Genomic DNA, 17,918 nt, shown 5'->3' with positions numbered 1-17,918 from the left:
AACGGTCTGACGTTATCTCCTCCCATGCAGGAAGAAAGGATGTTATCCGGCCCCCGACCGGTGTTGCATGGGAGGGGACGCAAATCTTCGCGTCACTTGGAGTTGTTGGGGGCTTGGGAGCCTCTGGGGGTGGATCCCTGACCCCTCCCTTTGCCCCGGCGTTGGCCTCTTTGGCTGTAGTGCCCACTATTGGTTTGGTAATTGGTGGCAGGGTATTGCTGATGTTGATTTTGTTGTTGGTGTTGGCGTTGGCCACGAAAAAAGCGTTTGTTGCCATAGCCGCGCCTGGTAGTGGGCTTAGAGATTTGGTCAAGAGTCTTGATAGTGTCGAACTCTTTTTTTAGCCATCTCTAGGGCTTCATCTACCGCTTTTCCGAAGAGGTTAGCGTCCTCGACAGGTTTATTTATCAAAGACGCCTGTGTCTCTGGTTTAAAGCCTGAGTTGCGCAGCCATACATGGCGCTTTAGGAGTATTCCTTGTACCAAGGAACGTCCTGCTGTTTCTGCCGCGTCCAGAGAGTTTTTAACAATGCTCTGGTTCACTTGGGTTCCTTCGCCAATAGTTGACAGTAGGCGCGTACGTAAAGGCTCCGGTGCTTCCTCGGCGTCTTTTCGCAGTTTGGCCCACTGCGCGTCTGCGTAGCTTGCAAGCAAGGAATTGTTGTTGGCAATTCTTGCTGAGAAGGCAGCCGAGGAAGTAACTCTTTTTGCAAGGGCATATAGCCTCTTGCCCTCCTTGTCAGGGGGTGCCTCACTGGTGGAAAGTGGTACCCCTGCCCTCTTTCTAGTATTAGATACCACTAGGGAATCTGGAATGGAATGTCCCCTAATGTAGAGGGGGTCTGAGGGTGAAGGAGTGAAAAGTTTTTCAATCCGTGGATTGACCCCTCTGATCATTGCGGGAGTGGACAGCGAAGGTATGATCCTTCTCTTCACTGAAGCGAGGAGTGGAATGGTCTGGCTGACCGGGGGTTTTTCTTTAATCACTCTTTCTACAAAGTCCAATTCTGGAGAGAGTTCCCCGGTGTCGAGTTCGAAATGCGCTGCTGCTCTGCGCAACAGTGCATTGAACGTGGGCTGATCGTCAATTGGAGACGTGTTCCTAACTGGAGAATTGTCCGGAGGAGTTAGGTTTAGGACATCAGTGTCGGAATACACTGATGGTGATTGCCAGGGGTGTGAAGGTCCCTCTTCTGGGTTAACCCCGAAGCCTTCTTCTATAATGTCTGTTCTGTCTTCCAGACATTCCTCCTGGTTCTGTTCTTCATTGTCCATGAAGTAATCTTCTTCCTCGAAGTCTTGTTCCTCCCCAGTGAGGTCATATACATCTTGGAAGTCTGAGGCTGTGTCTTGCTGGGGATCGACTAGCCTCGGATTTTTGGCCCTGGGGTCCTCCTGAGGCCCTTCTCTGGTCCTCTTGTGAGTTTGAGAGGCCTGGGTGCTCATGAACCTTTCCATCCTCTCCATACAGAGGTGGAGTCTTTCCATTGTTTCATGGGGTACCCCAGAGCGGTCTGGCGGGGGAAACATAGGGTTATCTAACTCGAAATGGCTCGACCTCTCCCAAAGCGTCGAGGAAAGTGTCCCGTCGCCCTCCGAAAAACCTTCAGGTGTGTCGGAAGACTCCCTGACTGAAGGGGGTAGTCCCTGCTTTCCTTCAGGCTTTTTCGGCGTATCCTTTAACTTATGCGTAACGCTCGACGTAATCTTCGGCGTACGCTTTTGGGCGTCGGCTACAGCGATCCTTGCTAAGCTATCGGTGACTCGCTTGTCGGCGACTCGTTTGTCGGCGGAAGCTTGAGTTTTCGACGCTATGGGTATCGAACGCTCTACGGCGGTCTGCGCTTTCTGTTGATGCGCACCGGCCGATGGTTTGGTGGCAGCGCCCTTGTTTGCCGAAAGCCCAGTCGCAGGTCGTGGCTGCGGTTGCGAGAGGGGCTTCGAACCCGAACGGTCCGAGGAGGCCGCCGGTGGAACCTGCGTCTCCTTGGGCGCCGAAGGTCTTTTCGACTTCGTCGAAGAAGAGCCGTGGGTTGTGTGTTTATGTGGATCTTTGTGTGCGTCTGTGTCGCCGGGGTGTTCATCCCCATAAGCAGGGCGTGAGCCGAGCCCGTCGGGGCCGGGGACAGACGACGAAGCGCGTAAGCGCTCCTTAGAGGGGGTTTCGACTTCCGTAGCGGAGGTTGTGTTATCGCGTTCCTCGTCACTGTCGGTGGTAGCAGCGGCGGGTGAACCTTCGGCCTTCGACATCGCGTAGGCCGCCCACCTTTTAACCCTTCGGTCTTTTAGAGTTTTAGGCTTAAGAAGCCGACAAGCCGCGCACCTTTCCTCCTTGTGATCGAGGGGCAAGCAGCGGTTGCACCGTGAGTGCTTGTCCTTCCAAGTGAATTTGCCTTTACAAAGTGGGCAAAACCTAAACGGTGTCCTCTCCATAGCCGAGGCAATAAATCGCGATAAACACCCCAAGGGAAAGGAAGGGGAAAGGGAAAGGCATTCTCAGAAAAGACCCAGAGATGTCCCACGACCCCACTCTCCCTACTGTATATGGCCTTCGAGGCCAGGCCACGTGTTCGGCAGCGCCGAAGGATTTCTTCCGCTCGACCCTCCGTCGAAGATTCTTTTCGGCGGAGAACAGGTTACAACTGCGTCGAGGGAGGGATTATTAATATTAGAGAAAAAAACGACCAAGGTCGAGGAGTTGCAATGTCTCTCGAGGAGCTCCGCGTGAAGGCGACCAGAAGCTGGGCGGAAAAAAACAATCTGAGGGACCTCGACGCGTGAGGGATTGTGGGTACAACGCACGTCACTATAGGGATAGTGTTTCAGACACGCCTTGTCGACGTCCCCTTTTCGACTACGAAAAATAAAATGCAATACTCCGCAGTGACCACTGGATGTCGGACCTATGCACAGCATGTGATTCTAAGCAGATTAACAAACATCAGAAAGTATATAACCATTTACTCACCTGCTTTATTTTTCCTTATTATTTTAAATGTAGGTTTGATGTTGCTAGTTAAAACAATATTCCTTTAGTTTATAACTGCCTCCTGTATATATAAAATAAATTACTATTTTTGATATAACTACAAGTGTGTAAGTGTTTCTTTGGGTCTATGTATGTTCTGATTTCTGTGCACTGATTTACAGCTCACATTCATTCTCCCAAGATAACCCTGGCTGCTCTGCCATGCTACCAACGTTGGGTAGTACAAGATGGTGCCTTAAAACCAAGGGTTAAGTCTTGTAGAGTCCAATCCAAATTGAACTTTAGAAAAACCGTACCCAACGCAGAGGTCACGTCCGGAATTCACTGTTAGGGATAATTCACATACATGTGCTAATTCCTTTCACCTTGGAGACCCCCAGCAACTTTGCTGGATTTTTGCAGACTTGATTTTTTTACCTGGAGAGTGTGTGTCCTTTTTTCTCACTCTCTCATGTCTTTTGAAATGTGTTTTACTCGTGTTTTCTTTGGTAATGGAGTCTAACCAACTCCATAGGCATCATCTTTTCATTTGCGTCACACATCACCCTCAGTGCAGTGGCACAGGGAAACCTTTTTCAGGCTTTCTCAAGGTTTAAATACCTTCTCTGGGATAAACTACTGTTTCCCAGAGTAAGTAAAGTGAAATTGACTGGACTAGTCTTTTTAAATTCCTAGACCCAGCACACCCCATCTTACAATAGAGCACTGAAAGGTTTACATAGTATCTCCCCTGTGTCTAGATACTCATGTAGCAGTCAAATGCTACCCTTTCCTCTCAGAATGGCTGGTGGCAGTGGTTTTACACCAAACTACCATGATTTTTCCCGACAGCGAACACCGGTAGCGTTAAATCGCGGGAGCCATGTTTTTCAAGATGGCATCCGAGCCTCCTTTGTTTAAACAGGTGCCGGTATTATTTTTTCGCCATTTCTTTTTGGAAAGGTCCTTCTAGAGTTTGTCTCTGCGCGCCAAACTAGGTTTGGTCCCTTTGTTCCTTCGCCTTTGGCGGGCTTCAGGAGTGAAGACCGCCTCTGGCACCCGAGTGTCTGAGGTGGGCAGGAAGTGAGGCAGGTGCCCAAAACTCCCTGTGCTTAGTCTCCTAGAAGACTCACATGCACTCTGTGGTGATTGGCTGGCTGACTGTCCAGCAAGGACAGCCACCCTGCTGGGTGAGTGACAGCTGGGCTGGAATGAATCTGAGAACTGAATAAAAGGCGAGTCTCTTGGCTTGGAAGGCAGAGTCGACCACTGGAATGAAAGAACTGAAGACGAGCTTGTAGAGGACAGCTGCTGCAACTCCTGGACTGTTGGTTTGCCCGGTGAAGCCCTGCTGCAGGTCCAAATCGCCAAGTTCATCCCGACAGAGAAGCCCTGCAAGGACGACTTCTCCCTTTGAGTTGGTGGGACCAATCAACTCGACACTAGGCCACCTCGATACCAACCTCAGAGCTGGTTGTATTTTCCTCAGAGTGCTGTAGGAAACCGAATAACCAGGGAGAGGGACACCAGCTTGTGTGCTTGACTACAGCTACTGGAATTGAACATTTGCCAGTTGCCAGCTTTTTGACAAGTCTCAGTGCAGGAGTCCCCCGACGTCCTCCCGCTTGTCCCCACGACTTAGGCCCAGGAGCAGCGAGATCTGCAGGAACTGCCAGGAACAGAGGTCATCAGCTGCATCTTTTTCTTCATTTGTAAAAGGTACTGTAAAATCAGACAGAGTACTTAGCTCTTGCGGTGAAAGTGCTTGAAACTTTCCCAACTCACAGGCCTAATCAGCTTGTGACCCAACATATGATTCTTCTTGCTACAAACTATTCCTAAGAACGTTTGCAGAGACTTTCCCGTTTATCTACCAGAACTGCTTTATCCTATGAAAGACTTTAGCCTAGCCTATTGAATTGACTCTTCTGGTGAACTCTAAATATTTGGACTGTCTAAGAATAACTATTACCTTTCATGTTCTAATAATCTTTGCCTTTTACTCCTCTTGAAAAGTATTTCTGAAATAGTGTTGAAGTGTATTTGTGTGTGATATATAATTGCCGCCTCCTTATGAATGTTTCATAACTGACAGATAAATTAATAAGTATTTATCAAAGAAACCTTGAGTTTAAGAGTTTATTTGAACACTTGTGATTGTAGACCTCTGTGTAACATCATTACAGCTTACATTCCCACTTGAGATAAGCCTGGCTGCTCAGCTCCGCTACCAAAACTGTGTAGTACAGACTTAGACAAAAGGTTGGTTTTGCTCAGTCCTTGTTGTGTGTAGTGGTCCCAAAGGGTACTGCATACAAACTTTGCCTAAACACTGACTATCGATGCATCCAGGCAAGATGGATCGGCGGCTGAGTCGAGGTGCACTACACCCACTGTCGAAAGATTTTCTGAGCATCCGATGCTGGAATGGATATCTATCCAATGAGGAATCGGTGGGAGAAAAGCAATCAATTGAAACAGGCCGTGGAGGTCACACTTCAAGGGTTTGGGAACAATTGAGTTAGTCTTAGGACTCGTTAGGCCCACCAGTCCAAGGGAGCAAGTCGTCATCTTAGGATCTTCCCTGTCGCTTAGAAGTTGAGGCTGGGACAGCAACGGTTAGTCAGCAGGCGCTGAAAGTGGCTGATGTCGCCCTCTGTTCTTCGGATTCTTCTTTTCCAGTTCTCGACTAAGTTTCAGCTCCAGGACCTTCCGGATTTATGCAGGAAACCTTGGAGTCCACCAACTGTATCACATACACAATTTGAACTTGGAGATACAGCCAGTACCCAAGTCCGAACTGGTTTCTCTCAGGAACAATGCAGGACAACGGACAAGGGAGTTTTTGTTGACCTAACCCCACTTCCTTCCTGCCAGTCACTCAAAGGGTTCTCGTTGGCTTTCCAAATGAAGCCTGGCGAAGACAAAGAAACCCTCCCCTACCTAGCCGGGTAAAAGACGACATAAGAAAGGACAGTCCATCTGGTTTAGGGCTTAAAAGAAGACCAGCCACCATTTTAGGCAAATGGTGTCCCCTTTGTCCCCTATCGCAGCCTTGAAGACAGCCTGCAATGAAAGGTCACAACAAATTGTGTAAAAGGTACACTGCCACCACCCTAAACAAATAGAGCGGTCACAGTAACCAAAAGGTTACTAGAGAATCCAGACAAGGGATACAGTGTATTGGCTCCACACTCTAAATAAGGTGTGGTCTGATCTCGCAAAATAGAATACAGCCAAGATAAAAAAAAGTATCCCCCTGCCCTGGTAGCTTTAAGAGTTTGTCAAGTAAAGTAAGGAACAAGTTATTTACCTGTAACTGTTCTCCAGCATGGTAATGGCATGGATTCACATGCTCATGAATATTCCCTGTCAAGCTGGGAATCCTCGGTAAAAAAAGAATCGGTTTCACTTCTGAACTGTCTTTCTCCTAACAACCAATCACTGAGCTCATACTGCCTCCAGCCAATGACTGTCCTCTACCCAAGCCCCTCCTCTGGCAACCATCTTCCGATTCGGTAGCACTTAAAGCGACAGTAGGACCAAGAGAAGAGTCGCAGAGGGGTAGGTGGGAGGGTTTGCATGTGAATACCTGCCAGACCCATGCTGGAGAACAACAGTTACAGGTAAGTAACTTGTTCCTTCTCCAGCATGGGGTCTGACATGGATTCACATGCTCATGAATAAAGAATACATAGCAGTACACATGCACAACCACAGGAGGTGGCAAGGCTCAGCAGAAGCATCTCTTACCTCCTCACCAGGCTAACCTTCAAGCAAACAGGTTGAGCAGCACTGCTTGGCCGACTCTGGACTCCTCCCTGGAATATCGGTTGACGCAGTAGAACATCGTGAAGGTGTGCGACAATTCGAAGTAGCAGCCCTGCAGATATCCAGCAGGGGCACACCAGACAGGAATGCTGTAGTTTCAGCGATCGCTCTGGTCTAACGGGCTCTCGGACAGCCAGGCAACGGTCGGTTTGCCAACCGGTGATAGTGGTTGATGCATCTGGAGAGCCACCAGGAAATGGAAAACTTGGAGAGGGCCTTCCCATGGTTCAAAGGAAGAAGGTTCACAAAATGTTGAGACGTCTTCTGGAAACTCTTTGTGCGGTCCACGTAGAACTTAAGCGCTCTAGCCACATCTAGCGAATGCAAAGTCCTTTCAGCTGGCGACGGAAAAAATACAGGCAACACTAAGGGCTTGTTTAAATGAAAGTCCGACTGCACCTTGGGCATGAAGGAGGGGTGCGTCCTCAGCACCACCCTTGTGTCGTGAAAAGTAAAATAAGGTGGTTTACAGGACATGGGTTGAATCTCATCGACTCGTCATGCAGAGGTGATGGCCACGAGGAACGCCGTCTTCCACAACAAAAACTTCTTTGGAACTGTCTGCATAGGTTCAAATGGAGGGCCCATGAGCCTAGTCAGTACCAAATTGAGTTCCCACGCCAGGGCTGGAGCCTTCACCGGCGAGAACGAACAAAACAGTCCTTTGACAAACTCCTTAACCAGACGGTGTGACCATAACGACGACCGTCCCCGAGATCTGGTGTAGCGGGAGATAGCTGCAGATGAACTTTGATGGAGGCATGGGCCAGTCCTGCTTTGGCCAATGACAGCAAATACAGTAGTACCTGCGTAGCCGTGACTCGTAGAGGGTTGATCTTCTGTGCACGGCACCAAACAGCAAACCTCTTCCATTTACGTCTGTAACTATTAAGAGTAGACGGTGCTCTGGCCTCGGCAAGAACCTCCTTGCAGTCCGTTGGGAGATTGTATCCTCTGAATTCTAACACTGCAGGAGCCAGGCCTTCAGGTTCAGCGATCCTGGGTCGTGGTGCAGAATTGCACCTCCTTCCCTGGCAAGAAGATCTGCGACCACCGGAAGCTTGACTGGAGGGGACGCTGACATGTCGAGAGGGTCTGGGTACCAGATCTGCCTCGGCCACGCCTGCACCGGGACCACCCGAGTTGATTTACTAGTCAAAGAAGCAACAGCAACGGAGGGAACACATACAGAAACAGGTCCGGCACTTTGTATTTCTTAAGGCGATTCCTCTTCGCCAGGGCCATAGAAGGGTTCTTCATGAGAGACAAACCTTCGTCCCAAATGTCATCCAGGAGTGGGACAGAGAGGATGGTCTTCCTCTTCGCCTCTCGACGCCAATATAAGAAGCCCTCCTTCTCCTCTGGAGCGAGCTAAAAAGGTTCTGACGCTTTGAGATCATTGAATGGAACAAGCCTTTTTCGTCCGGCGGGGAAGATCTGGGGGGGGGAAACGGGAGGTCCCCTAACCCGCCGTCGTCATCCATGCCCATCGTCGCTGTGTCCGGATCCGTCTCATCCCCAGGGGGGGGGGGGGGCGGCACAGGGGCAAAGGCAAAGGCTGGCAAGGAGGTGGAGGGTGTACTCTTCTTCTTGGCCGGAGGCTCCCCGTGTCTGGGGGGTGGGGGGGAGGGATTAGCCATCGCTGGCGCCGCGGGAGAGGCCGCCGGCGCGATGGGCATCCTTGTCTGTATCTCAGAGACCAGCGCATGCAGTGCCGAGAGAATGTCCACCGAGAGGTCTCTAAGAGGTAGCTGAGGTGGGAGCGGCAGCTGAGGTGCATGTGGATTAGGCTGCTCAAGCACCGGCTGGGAGCCCAAGCCCTCATCACCATGCTGTTCTTCCTCGACGGGGTCCTCACCGTCGGCGCCTTCTTCGGTGCGCTCGTCGTAGGGCCTGCTTCCTACGTTTTCCTCCTCCTGGATAGTTTGCAGGCTGGCGAGCTCCTCCTCAGGAGGAGATATCCGTACCCTGGAAGGCCATCGCACCATCCACCATTGCTCCCAGAGGGGAAGGTCACGGGGAGATGACGAGCATCTTCTTCTCCGGGGTCTTCTCAATGGGTCTGAACGCAGCCTCCCTCCTGGGAGGGTGGGACACCCTGGTCTCGGCGGCCTTCGCCAGAGACACCCCACCCCCTCGATGGAAGGTTGGGCCTTCGCCAGGTGTACCTGGGCCTTCACAGTCAGGGCCGGAGCCTTGTCCCGTTTGGCCTTCTCCTTAGGAGGAGGGTCCGTGCCCCGCTCCCGCTTGGTTTTCTCTGGCAGGATGGACTTGGGCCACTCCTTGAGTTTTCCCGGATGATCCGAGTTCCTTTTGGCCGAAGATCCTGAACATTGACTGGTGACGGAGGCTGGAGATGTCGAACGCGCCCTGGCCGCCGAGGAGCCCGTCGCAACGGCGCGCCCAGTGGCAGTGTACTCGCAGTGTTTTGCCTTCTGTTGGATCCCCATGGGAGGGGCACCCCTCAAAAGTCTTAGAAGCCTGCTCAGCCTTCTTGGAACTGGGAGAGGCATGCTGCTGGGACCCACCCAGAGCAGAGGCTTTGGCCTGTAGCCACTCGTTCAGCCACCTGTGTCGATCCTTCATCGTGCAAGGGGCTATCTCCTGGCAAAATGCACAATCCTCCTCCTTGCGCGCCGGTTACAGGCAGTAAAGGCACTCAGAATGCTTGTCGTCCGAAAAGACATTCCGCAAGCCGCAGCAAATCCTTAACAGGGGAGCTGAATCTTTATCCTTAACGGGTCGCGTTAATTGGAAGGTTGATCGATGGAGGACAAGGACAGAGAGTAATAGGCTTCCAAAAAGCACAAAAACACAGTGAAAGCTCGAGAGCTAAACACGAGGACTCCCAACAGGGCAGTAAAATTCTGGAGATGGCTGCCAGAGGAGGGACTTAGGTAGAGGGCAGTATGAGCCAGAGCATAGTGATTGGTTGTTAGGAGAAAGACAGCTCAGAAGTGTTAGGCAAAGTTTGTATGCAGTACCCTTTGTAACCACTACACACAACTAGGACTACAGGTGTAAGCAAAACCAACCTTTGGTATAGGTCTGTACTACACAGTTTTGTGGTAGCGTTGCTGAGCAGCCAGGCTTATCTCAAGAGGGAATGTGAGCTGTAAGGATGTTACACAGAGGTCTATAATTAGAAGTATTCAAATAGACTTCTACTCTAGGTTTCTTGGTAAAATACTTATCAATTTATTTCACAGTCAGTTTTAAAACATTCACTAGAAGGAGGCAATCAATATCACCCAGAAATATACTTCAGTACTTCACACTATCCGGTTCTGAGGCATTTAAACTACTTTGAAGGAGGAGCAAAATGGCATTCAGAGCATTTGAAGTAAGAGCAAAAAGGCACAGGTTAATAAAACGGATATTACAGTTACTCTTAAACAGTGCAAATAGTTTGAGTTCCCCAGAAGAGTTGATTCAATGCAACAGGTTAGGCCAAAGTCAATGGGCTAAAGTCTTGTATAGCATAAAGCAGTTCTGGAAGTTAAACGGAAAAGTCTTTGCCAAAGTTCTCAGAAGTAGTTTGTAAAAGAAAGATTCATATGTTGGGTCACAAGCTGACTAGGCCTGCAAATACCAAAAAAGAGTTAAAAAGGGTTCCCATGGTCAGAGTAAAAGAATGAGTGTGTGGAAAAAGGTTCCCACTCGGGAGAATCAATCAAAAATACCAAGAGTCCACCAAAAAGTGGTGGGGACACACAGGTGGAGATAATTTCGTACAACGATGGAAGTATACTCTAACAGAGGGAACGGTGCAAAAAGAACATCTTTCCCAACATTACTGATGCAGTAACCTTGGAAACCATTCTAAGATGGTGGAAGGCTCTGAGCGGTGGTGTTTCTGTATGACATACGCTAGACTTTACAAATCTCCTATTGGCCAACAGTACAGGTTCAGCACATTTAGGGCCCGATTCACAGAAGCGTTTTATAATGGCGCAATCCCATAGGAAAACGCTCTATGAATCAGGCCCTTTAGTCTTTATGGTTTTCAGATGTACCAATTTACCTTCAGAAGTTCCACCAGTCGACATAAAGCCTTCACAGAGGTTTTGGTCATCGGCTTCCGTGTGGCCATGTGCAGGTTCATGGTCGTTTTAATAATGTTACAAAGTCCACAGGCATAAAGAAAACCCTAGAAGAAAATTAAAAGACGATCATAAATTCAAGAAACAGTTCAATGTTCAATTAAACAAAAGAACGTTTTTAGGACCATGAGGTCTTAATTAAAAAGGACAAGAAATGGGAAAGTAGGTTTAAAAGTGTTGTGGCTTTTCTGCTGGAACCACAGGGCAAAGCATGGTCAGATACTGAAAATCAACCCCAATGAGGTTGCCATCTTGACCATGGCAGGAATCTATTTCATAGATGCTTTGTGCAGGACCAAGGTCTGGCAAAATATCCGACTGCCCAAGTGTGCTGAATAATATATGTTTGAAAGGCATGTGAACTTCTTATATGTCATAGCAAAAATCCAGAACACTTGCGTTTGACATGTAACCTATTTCCTTTGATTTTTTTGCGACAAACACATGCATAGGCTCGGCTGTTTCCTCCGATGTTAACGCGCGCCGAGCAGATACACTGGTTTGAATGCGTTCCAGGACTGTGCTGTAATATTGACTATGGGTCCCTCAGAGCATCTTTCGCTCTGCCAAATAGAGTTGGGAGGTTTTGCTTTTCTTTTTGACATCTGAAAGGTCCCTGCACAAAAACTAAACTATACGAACATGCTCAGAATTCAATTTACACGGGCGATGTTAAACATGCAAGAAAATGTGCTCCATAGAGCTTGTAATTGTTAGCAATACATTCACAGACAGGAGTGGGCCTGCTGCGGTTCACACAAAGTAACTCTACCAAATGCAATCCCTCTACAGACGGCAGAAAACACATTCTAAATGTTAGTTAAGATTTTGTGAAGTCCAACTGGTGTGGGATTTTACAGGACTTATCTGCTTGGTATTAGTGACCAAACTTTTAACATGGCCCTGTATTACACAAGTTGGTAGAGTGGCTGAGCATTTTTTTTATACAAAAGGGTTAAACCCTATTTGTTATTACCGGGAGTGTCTCATTTAGAAATGCATTCGACCTATTGAATCACATGTATTCATTGCATACATATCATAAAAACCTAAAAACATTTAGCAACCTTTTCTTAACAAATATAGTCTGCTCATGTGGGGTTAGCATTCAAAAGTGCTTCTATTGCAGAGAAAAACATGAGTACATCTTTTGTACAATTTGTTTTTGGGTGCCTATAACACAACCAAAGTGGGACTTCTGGCTGGTGGGATCCAGTTTTATAGCGCTTTTCCTTCTCTTGACTATATTCTTGTTTCATTCAATTGCGGTTTCATTTTCTGGCTTGGGGCACCATGTGCTCTATATGTTAATATGTCCAGTTGCCACCATTTAATGTATTACTCGGATGTAGTTTGGTGAGGTGCGTCGACACAGTGTTTCGGCCTTTTCGGTAGTGGTGCATACATCCAACGCCCATACCATATAGTTTTCTAGCAGGCCTTCATCAGGACAGGGGTTATTTAAAGATGAGATATAAATCATTGTTCTAATCCTTTGTTATTAATCTATGGAAAAATTAGATAAAAATAAAAAAAATGTAGACTGTTTTATAAGGCGAGTATCTCCACCTGTTTGTTTAGGAGGATAGCTGGAGATAAAGTCACATGACTGACCTGGTGGTAGCTCAGATCATGGGGACAGAAGGATTTCCGGTTGGTGGATAGGTACTTTAAATCATTATTCTGTGCTCTGGTTGCAACTTTCCAAAGTCATGTCTTTGTCAGACAAGCCTGAAATTCAATCAGATCTCTGAGATTAAATCAGGGCAGAATGTTTTGAGACAATATTAATAGCAGGCAAAGCTATTTTCTTAGTTTATATCCCTTGTTGAGGGGAACAGAGCTGGTCTGTACCTGGTCACACCCTGTCTATATTCTACACTGGTGGCTCCTACACTGGTGGCTCATCCACGCTGCCATATGGGGGAAGATCACTGTGATTCGGTCGAGAAGAGTTCTAAACTCATTCAGAGTTTATATTCCGAATTTGCTTCTATGTGTGCTCTCAATATATATACAAGAAAGTATCAATCATACCTGTGCCTTCGAGTTATACTAAATGAGTGTCTGCAAAATGTACGTGGTCGGTATCGCTGCCTGTTCAGTGGTTTGGCATACCAACAATGCAGATTCCCAGATCGCATCATCGTGCCGATGCGCGAGCTAGAACAGCGAAAAAGAAAGTTACATACAGTGCAGTCTGCTACGCCTGTTGTGTTGCTTATTAGTCTCAAGCGGCGCTGGCTTTCCTTGCTTGGAATTCTGAATCACACTATTGCTCGTCGCACGGTCTCAAAAAGGGACCGGGATGCTGCCGTAGCCATTGTTTATACTGGTCGTTATGGTTACCCAGGGCCCTGCACAGTGTATATTTATTACGGTGGCCATGTTTGACTGTGCAAATCTATATTAAAAGCCTTTTGTCTATCAGCTTCTAAACAGCCAACGGTTCTGATTGTAATGTTTGCGTTTTTTCTTTTTTCTTTTTGTATTTGAAAGTGATATTCTATCTCATACGAATTTTAGGCCAAACGAGTTTAGAAAAGAGGCCCCCTCGGTATCCCAATAATTTTTTCTCTTCCTCCTTTACACAATATTTCAACCATAATTAATCTACTGTGTAGCATCAACCCCACATACTATGTGGTATTGTATTGTTGATGCAGTGATTACAAAGAATACAGAGATCGATATTAATCAACCACCGTACGGTACTATCTCTAACGTCACAGAATGTAATGCAGTGATTGCACCAATGGATGTGGGTCCCTACAGAAGGAACAAACTTGAGGATTTACACTGATACTAGTCGACGTCATGTCTAATACACATTGAGTCGGACAGGGTGAATGCAACTTTGTGACACAGCAAAACGTCAGTAGGTCATACATTACAATATGTAATCATGGTCTTATTACATTTTCCATTTCCATTTACTTTACATCTCTTGATACGTATTGGGGCCAGCCTACATCGTGTGTAGTACGCACTGGAACTTAGTTTGACATGGTGTATGCACTTTAACGTCGCCACAAAGTGGCCAATCATATTTGCATATGTAGTTGTCTCTTTTACATTTTGTATTTTACATTAGCATATACTTTTCATCTTGAGATTTCACATTGGCGCAAGTTTACATTGTGAATGGTAATGAGTAGTGGTTAAGCGGATTGATGTCACAGCAGAGTGACCATCAGTCATCTGGTCTCTTACCTTTTATATTTACATTTCTTTTTCATCTCTTGCGAATTAGCTTTAGTGCAAGCTTGCATTGTGTATAGTACTTACTGAGTAGTGGTTAAACAAAGTGTATGCAGATTGCTGTCGCAGTAAAGTGGCCATCAGTCAATCATTTACATATGTAGTTATAGTCTCTTTTACATAAACACGTTCCATTCAATACTTGTGTTCAGACCTTTGGTAACAGAGTCCAGACGCTGGATCCATCGTTGCTCGAGTTTTCTACGCCGGAGGTCTCGGTCACCTCCTCTGGCCTTTGATGGAATTGTCTGAATCACAAACTTTAAACTCCCAATCTAGACCATAGAGGTAAATTCTTTTCATATTTTTTGTCAAGCTGCAGACGGAACAGTTGCTCCATTTGTGGTGACCTACTCTAGGGCCAAGACCCCACATGTTCGGGATCCCGGCCTGCGATGTTGATTGCTGTTCATACGTATTGACAAGCATGGGTCTTACATTCTGAGGTTTTTTTTAAAGCAACCCTAGGTCTCGTGGGTGCGAAGTCAGGAGTATTTAAGATGTTCCAGTTCTTCAGAATCACTTTTTAAGGGCATTACTTATTGGGCTGTATGTTGAGACACAGGTGATACTGTATTCTTTATCCCTCTCCGCTTTGTTAAGCACGATTCCCGTGTTGTATACTTTGTCCTCCTTCTGGCTGTTTTAATGATGATCCGCGGGTATCCTCTGTTTGAAAGTCGCTTTTCCAGAAAAACTGCATATTTTTTGTATTCCTCCATCTGGGAACAGTTTTGTCAGATTCTAAAAAATTGCCCATACGGTAAATTGTTTTTTAAGCTCTGTGGGTGGTAACTAATGAAGTGTAAAAGTGTGTTCTTATCCGTTGATTTCCGGAATAAAGTGGTCTCAAAATAACCTTGCTCTGTCTTCATGATGTTGAGATCCAAAAATGATACCATCTTCATGTCATGACTCATTGTAAATTTGATGAATGGGTCGCATAGGTTCAACCATCCATGGAATGATTCCAGATTGCTCAATGTCCATCTCCATACCATAAGAACGTCGTCGACATAGCGACTCCAGGTGATCATTCTTGAGCACCATAGGTTGGACTCTTGGTACAGGAAGGTTTCTTCACAGTTGTCCATGTACAAGTTTGCAATATCCGTGCTACTATAGAAGCGATGCAGAAATACCTGGGCAGACGCACCCATACAAAAGAAAAAGTGCCCACACACTTTATATTCGAATGCATCCGTTTGGCCCTTACTGAAAACATCTTCCTGTACGAAAAATCTCTGTTCAAGCAAATACAGGGTACGAGCATGGGTGTCACTTTTGCTGTCACATTGGCTGTTTATGTGGTGTTTGTTGTGTGTTTTGTTGCTGGTCATGAATAGATGACATGTTTCCTTGACTTTGGGGACCTCTTTCTAATGCAGTTGGCTTTGCACTCTTTTTGCTACATAGTAGTTGCCACACTGTGCCCGTCCCTTTTAATCTTTCGAAGTCCTTGGTTTAGAGTCTAAGATTCTGGTGGTACTATTTGGGAGTCCTTCCATTTATAAATCAGTGAATGCCTGAAAGAGTAGCACAATCTGTTGTTGCAGGGTTATGACCCCCAAAAAGCTAACAGACCCACTGGCTGACCGTCTTCCCAAGACAGAGGGAAGCCGTGGGTAAGAATCCTTAGATGAAAATGTAATCGTGTGAAAAAAAGTAGTTCATGAAAGTTTGATACTGAAAGAGAACATTGTGTTATTTGTTGGGAACCAAAGTCCAAGCGCTCGGTTGGGAAAGAAACAGGACAGAGGTCACAGAAAGCAGTGCTCATATTCTGAGTAACGGAATTCAAATCAGCAGGACCAGAAAAACAGAGGCATTGTGGGAAAGGTGGGGCAGACATACAACAAATGCCAGACGACAGAAGTAAAAGCTTTGATCCCAAGTAAAGAAACTGAAAGGCTCCAGGACATCAACATCTACATCTCTTTTCCATTTGAACTGATCAAGAAAGTTCTGTATTTTAAACTGAAAGGGGATGTCACGGCACAATTGTCCTTTTATGAAGGTTCATCATAGAAACTGAAAAGAAACACAAATAGGCATTTCATGTATATTTTGTAATTGATTATTTTTCAAAATATATATTTGAATGAACAAAAAGTGTTTGAGATCCTGCGCATGGGAACGCTACTACATGTTTATGAACATTAATAGAGACCCCATGATAGATCAATGCGATCAATGGGATGCACACGGCAGGGACCTGCATCAAGTGTCAGGAACGCTAGTGATGGCAGCCACGTGCCAGTACTAGACAGGGTGTTTCCATCAAGAAAGTTCATTTTAGAAGTTATACAAGGTCATAGGCTCACCTGAACAAAAATATGACATATATTGGTCAGATCTTCTGCAAATGTATCCATCCGCTGCTCTTTGGACAAAATGGCTTCCATTTTCATCATCCATGAGCTCACAAAGACATAGTATGACTGAACATCTCTGAAAATACAAACACACATCTGAATGAAGCGCAATGCATTGCAGGAGGGGTGCCATGGTACACAAGTCTACTAGTATTACAGCGTCTACTGTTCCAAATACAACCTTAGACACGAATCAGGTCACAAGCCGCTTCTCTAGCTAATAAGTGTGTAAAACTGCAGAGCATGGCACATTTTTAAGTGTGCCAAAATGCATTGTGGCTTTTATCAAATTAATTTCCAACTAAAAGAAATAGCCAGCAGGAAGTATATCACAGCCAAGCCAACCATGCTACGAAGAACATAACATACGGGAAACCAGCCCCCCTGCTTGCACCCTGCTAAAATGGATTTCCAAAATCAGCCCTGGTGGGAGGATTATGGGAGTCCGCCCTATTTATGGTAAACCCAATCTAGGTGAGGTAGCATAGCAAAAGCAAGACGTAGTCTCAGGAAAGGTGGCAGAGTGGCCGGGGCAAAAATGAGTCCACACAGTGCAGCACCAGTAATTCCAGTCTCGTCTCAGGAGGATAGCTCAGCGGCAACGTGCTCACCTTGGAAGCAAGACGACACTGAGCAACACAGGTTCGATCCCCGGGTCAGCGCTTAGAAACCTCTGGGTATTAAGTGCGTTATAAATAACCTATCATATCATATCAGTCAGACAAGTATATACACAAAGAATTATTTATTAGGCCTTTAGTTCACACACTTTAGGACAGATTTTCTTTTTGCAACTACCCTCGCCTGATCTGTTTTTGATCCTGACATCCGCTTCACTTCCTTGTATTTTGCTTCCTCGTTATGGCAAAAGTGATTAGTGCTTCCGTTAGGGGAGTTTCCCTAAAGTCCACCTGGAGGTAAGACTCTATAAAACTATCCCTTGTGTAGGCAAGGCATGGTATCACAAGTATGACACAGACACAATGGATACAATTTGCAAAACCTTTATTGAAAATGTTGGGGGTCTGAGAAACTCCCAATTTGCCCTATAACTAAGATGCAAGTAGTCTGGACCATCAAACGATAAACAGTCCTAGTGGTGTCAATCAAATCAAAATGGCCTAAGCTAACAAAACCTAATGCCTGCCCTATCTCTTATACAACAAGTGTAAAAGGAGAAATGTATGCACAGGAAAAATCAGTGTTCAAAGGAAGAAAGGTAGTTTAACCTGCTCTCCTCCTCGTGTTACACCTCACGGAGGCTGTCCCTGTAGGCAGGATGACACGCTCTGGCTCGGTTTCTAACACTCTTAGCAGTTCCAAACCGTGGATTGAGGCCCGCCTGGACTTGATTTGATTTTGGAATTTGTATTGGACATA

At 46.4% G+C, this 17,918-nt stretch overlaps 1 protein-coding gene across 4 annotated transcripts in view; it reads right to left on the bottom strand.

Annotated features, from left to right (window-relative positions):
- WASHC4 (WASH complex subunit 4) overlaps positions 1–17,918 on the bottom strand; it is a 1,230,387-nt gene that overhangs the window by 825,060 nt on the left and 387,409 nt on the right. For all 4 annotated transcript variants that reach the window (XM_069629940.1, XM_069629941.1, XM_069629942.1 and 1 more), the window contains 2 exons: positions 16,488–16,614; positions 10,824–10,949 (listed from right to left, as the gene is read on the bottom strand). In XM_069629940.1, coding sequence (XP_069486041.1) covers positions 10,824–10,949; positions 16,488–16,614 — 253 coding nt within the window. The remainder of the gene's footprint in view (positions 1–10,823; positions 10,950–16,487; positions 16,615–17,918) is intronic.

The sequence above is a fragment of the Ambystoma mexicanum genome, chromosome 12 (assembly GCF_040938575.1).
Source record: "Ambystoma mexicanum isolate Mex_15411 chromosome 12, UKY_AmexF1_1, whole genome shotgun sequence".
Classification (NCBI taxonomy): Eukaryota; Metazoa; Chordata; class Amphibia; order Caudata; family Ambystomatidae; genus Ambystoma; species Ambystoma mexicanum.
The sequence above is the reverse complement of the archived record's forward strand: the minus strand, read 5'-3'. Positions and strand labels throughout refer to the sequence as shown.